Source organism: Lactuca serriola, chromosome 8 (genome assembly GCF_051521515.1).
Source record: "Lactuca serriola cultivar US96UC23 chromosome 8, Lser_US96UC23_V15, whole genome shotgun sequence".
Lineage (NCBI taxonomy): Eukaryota > Viridiplantae > Streptophyta > Magnoliopsida > Asterales > Asteraceae > Lactuca > Lactuca serriola.
In genome coordinates this window covers 260775467-260790277 of record NC_136415.1, presented here as the reverse complement: position 1 = coordinate 260790277, position 14811 = coordinate 260775467, and the positions used below count along the sequence as shown (strand labels likewise).

General features: G+C 32.7%; 1 protein-coding gene across 1 annotated transcript; it reads left to right on the top strand.

The window, feature by feature from the left end:
• Positions 1-1582: 1582 nt before the first annotated feature.
• Positions 1583-8294, top strand: GC2 (golgin Putative 2). The gene is made up of 10 exons (XM_079013297.1): positions 1583-1769; positions 1873-2895; positions 2986-3096; positions 3331-3390; positions 4244-4301; positions 5963-6003; positions 6114-6206; positions 7232-7357; positions 7540-7587; positions 7657-8294. The coding sequence occupies exons 1-10, from the start codon at positions 1716-1718 to the stop codon at positions 7975-7977; spliced, it is 1935 nt and encodes a 644-aa protein (XP_078869423.1). The 5' UTR covers positions 1583-1715; the 3' UTR covers positions 7978-8294.
• The last annotated feature ends 6517 nt before the right edge of the window (positions 8295-14811 follow it).

Sequence of the window (14811 nt, the reverse complement as noted above, 5' to 3'; positions counted from 1 at the left end):
AGTTAGGACCGAAAGGTCCACAAAGTTAGGACCAGAGGGTCCATAGAGTTAGGACCAGAGGGTCCATAGAGTTATAGCCTCGAGTGGCTAATATGTGTTTTATGTGGTATCTTGGGGAACTCACTAAGCTTCGTGCTTACCGTGTTATGTGTTATGTGTTTTAGGTTCTCAGGATCGCGGGACGACACCGGTTGATTGTGCACACCAGAGAAAGAGTTATAAGGATCCTGGATTATCAATTACTAAAACATGGAGTTGTGTTTTGTGAATTGAACAAATGAGATTTTAATAAATGTGTCATGAGGATTTATATGATTTTAAATTTCAAAAATTTCTTTTGAAAATTTACGTTGTTACAATCATCTTCTTCTTTTCTGTTGATATTTTGATTTTTCACTAAAATTGGAATTGATATTCAAATTAAAAAAAAAGTAATTTGTTGGAATAAACCAAAGTTTCTCTTTATTTTATGATAAAGTCTCATAATCTTTGAAAAAAAACTTTCGGATTCTATATGAGGCAATTTAAGATTAAGTTTTTTCCATTTATTCCCATCCAATAAAAGAAAATCATTTTTCTAATTTATTTCCAAATTTGAATAAGTCGGAAGATAAAAAAAGATGATTATTATGAATTTTATCCTTTAGGTTCAACCTTAATATTTTTATTAATTTTATACAAAAATTTTATATATTTATTTTTTTACCATATATATTATATCATTTTTTCCTAAATAATTCTTGCTAGGAATATTAATATGTTATTTTTTTCTTTATTTATGATGGATTTTTCTTGATTATTATTTATTTCTAATGATGATCTATAAATATAATAGTTATTTTTAGTTTCAAATGAATATATTTGTATTATAAAAAAATCTATCTATAGTTTCTTTTAATTATAAATTACTTTTTTTATTTGGTAATAAATAATCTTTCGATTTTTTTTTGAATAAAATAATCGGTCTTTTTACCATTTGTTTAAATCTTTATTCTGTGAAGTACATTGGTTGATTTTATTTCGATATTTTTGGAGGATTAATCTTGACGATATAATCAAAGATAAATCGTGACCTGTTTTTCCATAGATGAAATCAAAAAATCATGCTCTAAAATTGAAATTAAGAGTCTTCTACAACTTAGAATAAAGATATAAAATTAAGACCGTGTTCCGAGTGTTTGAGTGCATTTGAGAACTTATAGCATTTGACAAAACGTTTTATTTTAAAGAGAAAGATTTATTGATACTATAAACTTCTAAGGAGGTGTTTGACTTATCTTTTTGGGAGCCAAAAATCCTTTTGGTAAAAGTTACAAGAAGACAACATTTTCCAACTTCACTTTTCCTTATATAAAAAATCAAAAAGTAGTTTTTAAAATGCTTTTATCAAACACCTTTTGCATTCTATCTTTTTCAAAAAAAACTTTTAGCCCCTCAAAAAATAAGCCAAACACCTATGTTTAATTTAAATAAATCACTTCAAATTCAAATAATTCAAATGCTACTTCGGGATAAATTTTGATTTTTGCCAAATAATACCCAATTCATCGATATTTTTGCCGAATAAGTCCTAAGTCATCGACTTGATCACCTTGTTTTAGCTTTGGACTTAGTTCTTCAATTCCTCTCTCTCTCTCTCTCTCTCTCTCTCTCTGCACCTGTTGATTCCGAGACGTTCTCCGTCAAAGACTTGTGCTGTAGTGATAACAACAAGAATGTCCGGTTGGATCTCCTCCAAACTCAAAGTTGCCGAGACTCTCCTCCAGCAGGCATCATTCTCTCTCGTGTTATCTACAAAATTAATCCTTTCATGATTCTCATATTGTTGTTCCTATAATAATGTTTCTGACAAATTGATTATGAACTGTTCAGATAGACCAGCAAGCGGCCGAATCGCTTCGCAAGAACGAGGCATCGCGATCTGATGATGATTTCAGTCCGGCTATACCTAAGAAACCTGGTGACATTCTGCCTCCATTGAAAGACCAGCTGAAGAAAAAGAAGAAAGAAGCTCCAGAGAACAGTGATTTTGTTGCTAAATTACGCAATGATAATAATCTGAAAGTGGATGGTAATGAGGTTGGAGGATCGCAGAATGTAAACCCTAAATCTAGTTTAACCGATAGTGATTGGACGGAACTGCTTAGCGCTCCTAGTAAGACCATAAATGGGAGCAATGGAGGAGTGCCTAGGGTATCTGGTTTATTGAAAGATGGGAAGAGGCAGATACGATCTGGTTCAAATTTGTTAGCTTTGGAGAGGAAACGGAGCCCGGCTGTTCAAAATAAGAGTGCCAGGAGATCTGATGTTGCATTGGGAGATAAATCGAACGGTGATAGCTTGGATGGCAATCAAGGGAGTGTCAGTTCTGAATCAACACAAGCAAGTTTTGGATTACAAGGTCTTGCTAAAAATTTGTCAAGTGAATTGCTTGATAAGGATGCAAGTGGGAGTCTTGTGACTGATGGAAGGAAGAAAGAGTTACCTATACACTTGAATGATGAAAATGCTCCTGAAACGCAATCAGCTTTTAATCCTGTTCTTGATTTGAACATAGAAGTAAAGAATGAAGAACAGAGGTCCAATAGCAGCATCAACATGGTTCCACATAATAAAATCATTGGAATTCCAGTAACTTCTTCATCTGGGAAGATGGATTCTCCAAGTGATGGTGAGTTGAATATGGAGACAGATTCAGATTCATCTTCAGACTCTGAGAGTGAAGGTGAAAGGGAGGAGAGAAGGAGGAGGAGGGAGCAACTTCTTGCAGAGAAAGCTGCAGCTAAAGCCATTGAAGCCATTAAAGATCGTGAGAATCTTGTTGCTAGATTGGAAGGCGAGAAACAAAGCATAGAGAAAGCCATTGATGAAAGGGCTAAACAGCAAGCGCAGGAGGTAATGTTTTGTTTTCTATATGATGTCCTTTCTAGTTTCTTCTTTATCAGCATGATTTATGCCTTGGTTACTTATTTGCTTTTGGTCCAGGCTTCACAACTGCAAATGACAATGATGGAGACAATGGAAGCAGTTGATTTAGAGAAGCAAAAACATAACGATACAAGAATGAAAGCACTAATGAAGTTGGCTAAACTTGAGGTAATATCATGTATATATATATATATATATATATATATATATATATATATATATATATATATATATATATATATATATATATATATATATATATATGCGTTAACATATCTACTTTTTTAAATATTTGTGAGTAAGGTGGTTGTTTTTGTGTTTCAATTTCCTACTGAAATCCTATCTGCCATATTATAAATATTTGGACAGAGCAGGTTTATAAAATAGTCTTTCATTTTGCAGACTACAAATGCTGAGCTTGCAAAGTCACTTGCAAGTGCTCAATGGAGTTTAGAAATAGAGGTATGCAGATTTTAATTAATGTTAGATTGGCTTCAATTTTCATCCATTTCCCGAAGATGTTTCTATTGAAAAACAATTTTATCCTCACGTTTTCTAGCTCAAAGAAATATACAAGTAACAAAAAAGCAGTGTTTCTTTCTTTTATTTCCTTTATCTTCTCAAGGTTTGATCTAGATTAGATCTTAAGCCATTTAGAAATACTTTTTTTAAACCGAATTGTATATTACTATTTATTGGTTTTACTTTTTTAATAAATGTGACAAAAGAAAAACACCTATAAATTGAAATAATTTTGTCCAATTGAATTGTTGTTATTACTATGCCTTTTATATCAGCATACGATATCATAGAAGCTTATGTGTAGGAGTAGGACAATAGGAGATGTGTTCCTTGCTAAGCTGAAATTTTCGTAAGAAGATAAAATATATATATATATATATATATATATATATATATATATATATATATATATATAACACTACTCAAATTGGAGCATGTGGTGTTGGGGAATATGTGTATGTAAAGGCCAAAGGGTATATTATATGATAATCAGCAACTTAGATATCCTGATGCATGGATTGTGTTATTTCCACCCAACAACACTTGTAGTTTTAGCCTTTAGGCACAAAACTTAGAAGCAATGCCTATGGACTAAAACCTGTGTATATCATATGTTGTTTGAGAGTTGAGACCAAATCAGCAAATCGTCATGCATAGTCAGCATTGGCATCATTTGTTATTTCTTTGCTTTTTCTAGTTTCTTATTTTATTTGTGACCTGTGAAAATCTGAATGATATTTTCCATTGTAACTCCTTTAATATTAAGATTTTTAACTGAATGTACTAAGATTAGGTCAAGCGGGTAGCAGAACTTGATAGACAAATTGAGTTGAAGGAAGCTACTCATGAAGGTACCTACCTACCTACCTACCTACCTACCTTTTCATTTCAGTTATCTTTTATTATATACTTCAACCCACTTTCTACTATGCATCACTACCAGTCAGATCTGTCTCTTTTAATCTTGTATAAGGAAAGTGGCCTTGGGTTAGAATTGAATTTAGATGCATCATGCATGAATAATAATCAAAATGCTATTTTTTGTGTTTCTTTACAAATGTAATCACCTTCATACAATCATTTATACTTAACTGAATTTTTTGTTCAGTTTTCGGAATAAATAATTCACATCACTCTTAATCACCCTGTTGATGAGACTAACAAAATATTGACACAGTATCACCAACCTTGACAGAAAACTTAATTCAGTCAATTCAAACAATATATCAGCTTCCTAATTACTAAGAAGAAGCCTAAATTAAAGTAAAATAATCTTCCATAAAAGGCAAATTAAATGACAGGAGGAAAAATCCTGATGATAGAAGGATAAGTCAACTGAATAAAATGATAAAGAAACAAAATAAACAGATAAGGAATTTGAATAAAAAGACAAGGAGGATGTTTACTAAAGGGAGTGTTTGGGTCGCGAAACTGGTCTTTATGTCAGGATTTAGGCTGCAAACATGGATTAATCATTTTTTTCTTTTCATTGATTGCCTTTTCAAATTATGTACCCAGGCATAAACAAGTAAGTGATCTCTTCAGACTTGAAAGCATATAAATTTTGGCTAAATGCCAGAAATATCAACATACTTTCATCTATTTGTAATTTGTGTATTATAGCATTCCCCTTCTATTACAGCATAGTAGTTTAAATGTTTCTTTTTTCTTATCAAGACATTGTACTTTGAAAAACCTACCCAGTTATAACATTGTACTTTCACATTTTTTTTTTCTTATTAATACGTTATACTTTGAAAAACCTAGCTTGATTATAGGGCTAAATCGATAAGACGGTGAAAGTGCAAGGGATTTTCAGTATTTTTTCTTAAGTTTAAACAATAATAGTAACTGCTTAACACATAGAGGTAGAGATATCTTTTGAGGAATAATATAAGGTTAGATGAGCAAAGTACATATCTAGACGTTTTTTGAAATCTAAAAATGGTAGAAGTTGAAATAGCATCACACGTTCATTGATTTGTCTTTTATAATAGCATCCTACTTTCGTTTCTTCATATTACACCATTCTAGTTTGAAAAATCCACCCAGTTATACCAATATCCTCCAAACACAAAGCAATTTTCACCCTTAACTATTTTTGTAGTGATTAAATCATCATATGCTTTTGAGTGCTTAAAAGAAACATTTTTTTTTGGCTACCCAGTTCTGATAGCAAGGCAAAATATGAAGAAACACAGTGTACTTTGAATACCATTTAGTGTAATCATCATAAAGATATAGTTCAGTGGCTAATTATTTATTTCTTATGCTGGTAAAAGTACATTGTGCTTTGCCCTTTTTCAAACTGAGTAACCGAGAATTTTTATTTTTTAAACGGTTGGGAAAAGTATAGTGGATAAAAACTATAGACCATGATAAAAAAAAACTACATCAATAAAATGGTAAGAGTGCATTGTTCTGTAAATCTATGACTAGTGCGCTGAATTCCACTTATTTTTATGAATCATTAGACTCACCACTCATGTTGATTTCTTATGTTTTCATGTAGAATTAACATCAAAGAAGAGAAGTGATAAGAGTGGAAATAAAGTAAGTATTTCTGAAAGTAGAAATTGCATAATAAAGTCGTATCTCCTTTAATTTCCTAGCCTTGTGAAATGTGAAATGTAAAATGTGAAGTGAGTTTTGTTTTGGTGTAGGTGATAGCATCAAGGGGAGTTGAATTTGAACAAGAGATATTGGAGGCAGAGCATGCTTTTGTGACGGATAAAGTTGGACAACTGCAAGAGAAGGTGAAATGTTTATAATTGCATCCTACTTCCATTTCATACTATTACAACACATTCTACTTGCAATATTTTTCTTATTAAGGTGTTGTACTTTGAAAAATATATATAGCAGTGAAAATTGCTTTGTATTTAGATTGCTATAAATAGATAGATTTTCAAGGTACAATGGCTTAAATAAAAGAAATGAAAGTTAATTTCTATTTCATGCATTTAATTAAGCTTATTTTGGGTGGTGGCTAAATGTTCTAATAGCAACGTACTTTCATTTATTTAGCATCATACTTCCATATATTTCTGTTAACAGTGTGCTTTCAGTGTTTTTTTTAGTAAGGCATCCTACTTTGAAAAATCTAGTCAATTAGAGTGTTTTTCTTTCAGTGTTTCTTATTAAGACATTGTACTGTATACTGTATAGAATCTACTGCTTTTGTATTGGGATAAACATTGCATGCTATATATAGTTGGATTGGGAAGAAATGAAACTAGGATGCAATTTCTTGCATTTAACCCTGTATAAAAATATGGAGCATGTCAAAAAACAAACATAGGTAAGAGGCAACAGCCACGGGTATATTATATATAAGCATGTTTTTTTTTTTTGAAAACTTTTGCTTAATATATGTTGGACGGACACTGTAAATAAATTAATTTGTGATTTAGTTTATACAAATTCATAAGTATGCTTATATAAATAAACTTCAGTTTGTATGGAGTGGCATTTTAGTTAGGGTTAAATGCGTCACTTTCATTTGATGTGCATTATGGCATCCTACTATAATTTCTATTACAACATTTTACTTTTATTTTTTTCTTGAAAAATTCTACCATTGTACTTTCAATATCTTTTCATTATTATATTTCTAAAAGTCTTATCACATTTATAGCAGTGAAAATCACTTTGCATTTTGACAACACTGCTATAATTAGATAGAGTTTTAAGAGTACATTGTAGGAAAAAAATGCTGTAATAAAAGTAGGCTGCTATTTTTTGCAGCTTTTATAATATGGTATGGTATGGTATGGTACAGGCAAAGACACTTGAAACAAGCATTGAAGCAACCCGAAAGGAGATTGAAAATCCAAGTCAAGTGGAGGTTGAACTCAAGCGGAGACTTGGGCAGCTGACCGATCATTTGATTCAGAAACAAGCTCAGGTCAGTCAGTGTAAAGAGCTTTTTTTTTTTTTTTTTTAAAAAAAAAAAAATATTCAGGAGAATTTGTAAAACATTAAAAAGACTTGATCCTCCTTTTGTTTCAACCATTAATTAATTAAAAGAAAAGCACAAATGTAGTTTTACTTATTAAAGATATTCCAACACTTGTTGTTATGAATTAGGTTGAGGCGCTGTCATCCGAGAAGGCGATGCTAATGTTTAGGATTGAGGTACATGCCACACCATCTCTTCTTATAAGGAAGGCTTAAATGCATCCTAATTTTTGAATTATTTTAAAGGCGGTTTCAAGGTCATTAGAGGAGAGCAAATCATCTACAAAACTCACCCATCTTCCAACCAAGGATTTAGAATCAGGCTTATTTCAAGACAGGTTCCGAAAGGGGCAAAAACAAATAGGCTCATTGGTCCGACAGTTGGACTCCATATTTTCCACAGGTGCTACATTTCTAAGAAGAAATCCAATGGCAAGAACATGCTCTTTCTTTTACCTTTTATGCCTCCACGTTTGGGTCTTGTATATTTTCCGTTCACATACTCAAGTGCCATACCACTCAGGATCCAGTGCTGTTATCTCTTTGGATAATATCACTGGAGTTTGACTTCTCCTAACACCTATATATATATATATATATATATATATATATATATATATATATATATATATATATATATATATAAACTCACCTCCTTCTTTGCTTTGGGAATACTGTCTGTCTGTTATTCACTTATCCTCATCAAATCAGTTTATATACAAATAGCATCTTCACAAATACGAAAAACACACAACTTCAAATTTTGTCTTCATTTTATTATCAACAAGGCCAAAAGTTGCAAGTTACAAATTTTAATGTCATTCATGTAAATTGAACGTTGTCTATGGTTGAGTATCTATACAAATGTGTGTGAATTTAACTACTACGATGAGGTGGTGAGTATTGTTAGTCTATTTGCTACATTCTAAGGATGAAGCACTTGATAAATTTAAAATTTATAAACAACTAGTTGAGCTTCATAAAAATGAATTAATAAAAGTATTGCGTACTGATAGAGATGGTGAGTATTATGATCTAGTTTATTTTGAATTAAATTGAATAATACATCAAACCACAAGTCTTTATATACCACTACAAAACGGTGTAGCTGAAGGTAGAATAGGACTTTGAAAGAAATGATTAATTCCATGTTGTCCTATTCTGGATTAAGTGAAGGGTTTTGGGGGTGAGGGAATGTGAACTACATGTTACATCTTGAACAAAGCTCCAAATAAAAGAAGTAACAATAATCCTTATGAACTTTGGTGTAAAAAGGTACCAAATTTGAGTTATCTCAAAGTTTGGGGCTGTAGAGTAGTTGAAAGGCTCATTGAAACCAAAAGGAAAACATTAGATGAGAGAGGTGTAGATTGTATCTTTATTGGATATGCTGAGCATTCCAAAACTTATAGATTTTATGCTTTAGAATCTAATGACTCTGTGTCTATAAAAACTGTGATAGAGTCAAAAGATGCTATCTTTGATGAAGAAAAATTGACATCTATACCTAGACAAAGGGACATGATTCATCGATCTTCTAGCAAGAGTACTACTCAAGTAGAAGATGTTTGTGGTAGTGCAAATCCAATACATGAACCTAGGAAAAACACAAGAGCTAGAAAAGCTAAGTCTTTTGGATCTGATTTTCAACTTTATCTAGTTGAAGGAACAATGAATGAGACTATATGTCAACATAAATATTGTTTTAATATTGAGGAGGATCCAAAAACTTTTAGTGAAGCTATGCTTCTAGGGATGTTCAATTCTGGAAAGATGAAATTCAGGATGAGATTGATTTTATCATGCATAATAATACTTGGGTATTCTCAGATTTACCTCCTGGCTGCAAGGCATTGGAAAGTAAGTGGATCATTACGGAACATCTGCTTCGATGAGAAATTCAAAGAGTTTGGTTTCTCAAGAAAAAAGATGACCCATACGTATATGTTAGAGCTAGTGGGAGCATTATAGTCATGCTTGTATTGTATGTCGATGACATACTACTCATAGAAAATGATGTTCTAATTTTGCAAAGTGTAAAAGCTTGCCTTGGGAAATGTTTCGCTATGAAAGAATTAGTAGATGTCGTGTACATACTTGGTATAAAGATCTATAGAGTTAGATCTAATCGATTGATTGGATTAAGCCAAACTACATAATCCGATAAGTTCTTAAATAAATTCAAGATGTAAGACTCTAAGAAAGCCTTGTACTTAGCAACATGGCACGACATAGAGTAAGACTCAAAGTCCCGGTACTAGTGAAGAATTGGAAAGGGTGAGTTGAGTCCCATATGCTTCAGTTATAGGATTCAAAATTATGCCGGATATCTGTTAGACCTTATATCTCGTGTGCTTTGAGCTTGACAGGTCGTTATCAGGCCAATCCGAGAGAAAATCATTCAATCGTAGTGAAGAACATTCTCAAGTATCTTAAGAGGAAGAAACATATGGATAGAAAATTGGTTTATAATGATAAAGAATAGGTAAGTGTAAATGGTTACAAAAATGCAAGTTTCCAAACTGATAGAGACGATTTTTGTTTACAGTCGGGATTCATGTTCTTGATGAATGGAGGAGCAATCAGTTTGAGGAGTTCCAAGAAAGAGAAAGTAGCGGATTCAGAGATAGAGTTAGAGTATATAACAACTAATGAAGTTGTGAAAGAGGGTATATGGTTGAAGAAGTTCATTAGAGATCTAGGTGTTGTTCCTAGCATATGTGATCATGTTGAGATCTTCTACGACAACGAGGGTGGAGTTTCTTTGAATAAAGAGCCCATATCACACAAGAACTCAAGACATATACTCAGAAAGTCCCACTACATCATAAAGCTTGTGGAAGATGCATACATCATAGAGAGTCGAGTATCATCAAAACAAAATCTTGTTGATCCGTTCACAAAACCACTATCATCGAGCAAGTGTGATTGATACTAGATGAAAACACATTAAATTTGTTATTGACCTAGTTTGAATGTTTCTTTGCTAAAATCTTATTTTTGAAACTAATTTTTGAATAAAAACCCAACAATTAGTATCAAAGCCATAATTGGAAGTTTGATTAGATTTTATGATTTTTGGAAATCTTAATTTTTGGAAAATATAGATAACTTGTTTTTGTATGAAAATGAATTCATACATATTTTCTATGACAACTCTTTAATTGTTATTTTAGTGAAAAAAGTTTTCATGCATATTTTGTCATTTAAAGTTGTCTTAGAAAAACAAAGGTTGCACTATGTGTATGTTGATATGTTTGATGCGCATAAACTAGCCAATGACTTTTATGTTGTTGCGTTTGTTGTTTTTTTATTATTAAAAATGGTTGTAATATTTATTTATTCATATGATATGTAATAAATTAAATAGATTAGTTTTCTTGGTTTATTTTTGTAAATAATATATTAGTTTTGAGAAATAATTTATTTGTACAAAAATGTACCAATAATTGAAGATGAAGCCATTTTTTTGAAGACAAAAGGGTAATTTTCACAAGTTATATGTGTGCTGGGAAATTTGTGATGCTTATTGGAAACTGTCACTAAAGCTTTCACTGTTAGTTGTCTGCTTAAGGGCATTGGACCTTTTGCGACAGTTTCTGCAACATCTTCTAAAAGTGTTGCATTTTGTTAAAATATTACTTTCAAGAAGCTTTTTAACCTTTTTGCAAGCAATGATTGTTTTCTTAAGTGGAAGCTTCTACAAAAGCATTATTCGAAAATTTTAGGTCTTTTTAAATGTTCCTTTAGGAATGGACTTGACATCTTTTGTGTTGGCTCACAAAAATTAAATATTTTAGTTTAAGATGCTTTTAGTCATAAGTATAAAGATAGAATTCTAGTGCTCGTTGATACCTTTATGTGGATATAGATCATCGAAAACGGAGTTGGAACGAAGAAGTTATGACTGTTTGAAGTTAAGTTAGAAGAAGAGAGTTTGGCTGTACGTTAGGCGTACACTAGGAGTACGTTGGGTATATTGGCTAAGGAAGTTGAGTTTTTAGGGTGTTATGTTGGGTGTAGCGCTGTAGAGTAAAAACCATATTTTTTAGGGTGTTATGTTGGGTACATCAGCCTCCATCCTCTTGAGCCTCTAACTCGAAACCATAGCCCGTAAAGCAAATATTGAGCCATTTTTATGTGTTTTGGGTGCATTTTGGATGAATGAGAAGTTCATGCTTGTTGATTGTTGAAGCTCAAGCTTATGGATCCAGAGCCTACATTGCTCTTCTGAACTCTAGAAGGTATAAAGCTTCAATCTTGATGATGCATTCGTTAGATCTATCTAGTTTTGGTTTTTTTTTTGAGCTTTTTGGTCCCATAATCTTGGTATCCAAGAGTATGGCTCATTCTAATCCAAATGGGTTGTCCTTTCAGACATTTTGGGTGTTTTTAGTTATAAAAATATGATCTTGGTCCCTTTCTTCCCTCCATGCAACAATTATGATGTTTTAGTGGAATATAAAAGTTAGGGTTTTATCTTTTGGACGACTTTTATCCATGGAAAGTCATAAAGGTGGAAACTTTATGACTTCGAATGATGTTTTGGATCTAGATTTGAGTTTGGATGTAAGATGCTTATGGAATAAGAACTTTTTGAAGAGAAAAGGATCCAGACGGTGTGATGCACATATTGGGCTGAGACCATATGGATTGGAAGTATCGCGACTACGCCCAACGTAATGACTGAGTACATGGAGTATACTCAGTCTGCTTTGACCTTTGACTTTTTGACTTTGACCTTTGACCAGGGGTTTAACAAAGTTTGACAGGGAATTTTGGATATTTTGAGTGGTAGATTGAGTTTAGGTCACCGTTTATTGTTTAGGTGACCGGGTGTATATACAACAGTTGGAGCAATGACTTGTTCAACTATATTTTCAGTCTGTGAGGTGAGTTTTCCTCAATGTACTTGTGGGTCGAGGGTACCAATGCCGGCCCACTGGATTATGCATCTTGGTATATAGGATTGATGTTATGCTGGTTATGTGTTAGACTAGTAGATCTGTGTGATTACATGTGTTCACTGAGTATATATGTTAGACTGGTAGATCTGTATGATTATCTGTATTTGTTGGAATTTTATTGTTTTTGTATATGTAGACATGTTATTGTTGGTTGGGTTGAGGCGGTCCTGCTTTATGCTGAAGGCCAAGATACTCGAGGCGGTCCAGATAGGATAAAGGCCCGATAGGTGGTCTAGTCAGGCCGAAGGTCTGGAGAGCGGTCCAGATAGGCTGTAGACTTTGTGAGGCTGTCCAGTCAGGGCTGAAGGCTCATATATCCATGCTATTATCTATATGGATGTGTGTGGTACCTTGGGGGAACACACTAAGCTTTGGCTTACAGTTTGATTGTTATGGTTTCAAATACTTCAGAGGATATGGACAAGGCTAAGGCTTGATCGTGCACATCCTTCAGATTTTAAGAGAATGGATTTTGGGAAACTCTTATTTATGATTTTGACATTTAGGGAAACTATGTTTTGTAAGCACTTATGGTTTTGAAATTGAAAATTTTATCTTGATTTTTGGGATGTTACAACAACAATATAGGTATTTATATTATATGAGTTTGACTGTAATTACAAGTTACAATTATTAGGGTTGATCTTGATCACCACATACAGAGAAGAGAAGAAAAAAAGATGACTGGGACTAGATTAGAAAAAGAGAGTGATATGTCGAGAATGTTAATGTTCACATAGTTTTTTTGAATTAAAAGGACGAAAATAACGTTAGTACAAGTACCAGGTATATGTGGACCCTTAACGTTTTGGGTTGATGGCTAACAAACGCACATACCAAGTGTCTAATAAAAACAAAATGTGAGGATGGTCTGAGTGTAAAAAAAACTAGGACCAAAGGCGCAAGTTTACCCAAACCACATATAATTTGTTCAATTTATTTTGTTATTTGCTAATTGTTATTATTTTTGTTAGGAGTGTATATTGACATAAAAACAATTCAATATTGACGAGTTTTATAGAAATAATACATACAATTTAGTCTTCTTGTTTTGATGTTTTGGTTTCGACCCCTCTCTAGTTCTAGTGTTTATGTATGAGTAAATAAAGTAGAAGTTTGTTATTAAAGAAACAATAGTATCGTTCTTATTTTCTTGATATTCTTTTTGGTTAATGTTATATAAGACCTTATATTTTATATGTTTTCTAGATTAAACCTCAACTTTATATTTTCCTTGGAAAAGACCTCATATTTTTTCATTTTTTCAACCCAACCCTTTTAGTCATTTGTTTCCTATAAAAACTTTGATTAAATTGCACGAATCGTCCCTTGTACAGTGCCAAAATGCACGTTCAGTCCTTATTTTCAAAAGTTAACTCGGACTGTCCTTCGTTTGGTTAAAATGTACAGGTTTCATCCATCGTTAGTTTAAATTTACACGCTTAATCACTTGCCAGACATGAAATGACTATAATGCCCTTTTCAATTTTATTTTTAATTTATTTTTAACATTTTTGATTATTTGTAATTACTAAAAAATATTTTAACTAAAAAAGTAGGCCAAATTTCCCTCCCAATGTCTCTATCTCTCCGTCTCTTTTGTTTCTCTCTCCTTCACAAACAAGAACAAAACTCAAGACTTGATGATATTATTTTTCCTCTTTTATCATTCCTTTACTCTTTTCATGACCAAGAACATATGAAATCAAATACTTAAAACTCAAGACATCGATATGTATTTAACCCTACAATTTGGGATCTGAAAATCAATTCCCATAAAAGGCTTTGTTCTTTCTCTCTGAATGAAGAATAAAAAAATGAGAGGTTTTTTCTTGAGCCTAGAAACAAACACACACACACATTTGTGGGAATCATTTTTTCTTTCCTTCTTAGATGGAATCCATTTCCAGCGACGTCTAAAGTTATCGCCTCACCGGAGAAGGTGCACTCCGCCGCCTCTTCTTCTTAGTGTTCGTGGGTAAATTACATGAATCATCCCCTCTATACGACCACAACTGATTTGTTCTGAAACAGAACTGGAGATGTAGGCGAAGCAGATGGCCGGAATCTGACGTCGATTCCGCTTCTTCTCCCATATGTATCTTATTCTTCTCTGATCTCCTTTTCTTTAATAATCCTTACTCTGAAGACTTATGGGTTTGAGTTTCATTTCTAAATGCAGATTTGATATGATGGTGGTGGTGTTGGAGATCAGGTGTAGTCTTCCTTTCAAGTTGCCGAAAATCACCATGCTACATGATGTGTGTATAGGCTATTTTGTATTGAGATTGAATAGTATTTGAGACAAAAATAATAACAGGATAGATTTGATAAACAAACTAGACCTATAACTTGTAAATCTGATGCGTGTATGGGGACTCTTTTCAGATGGAAAGGAGAGAGAGGGGTAGAACACGAGATTGTGAGGGTAGAG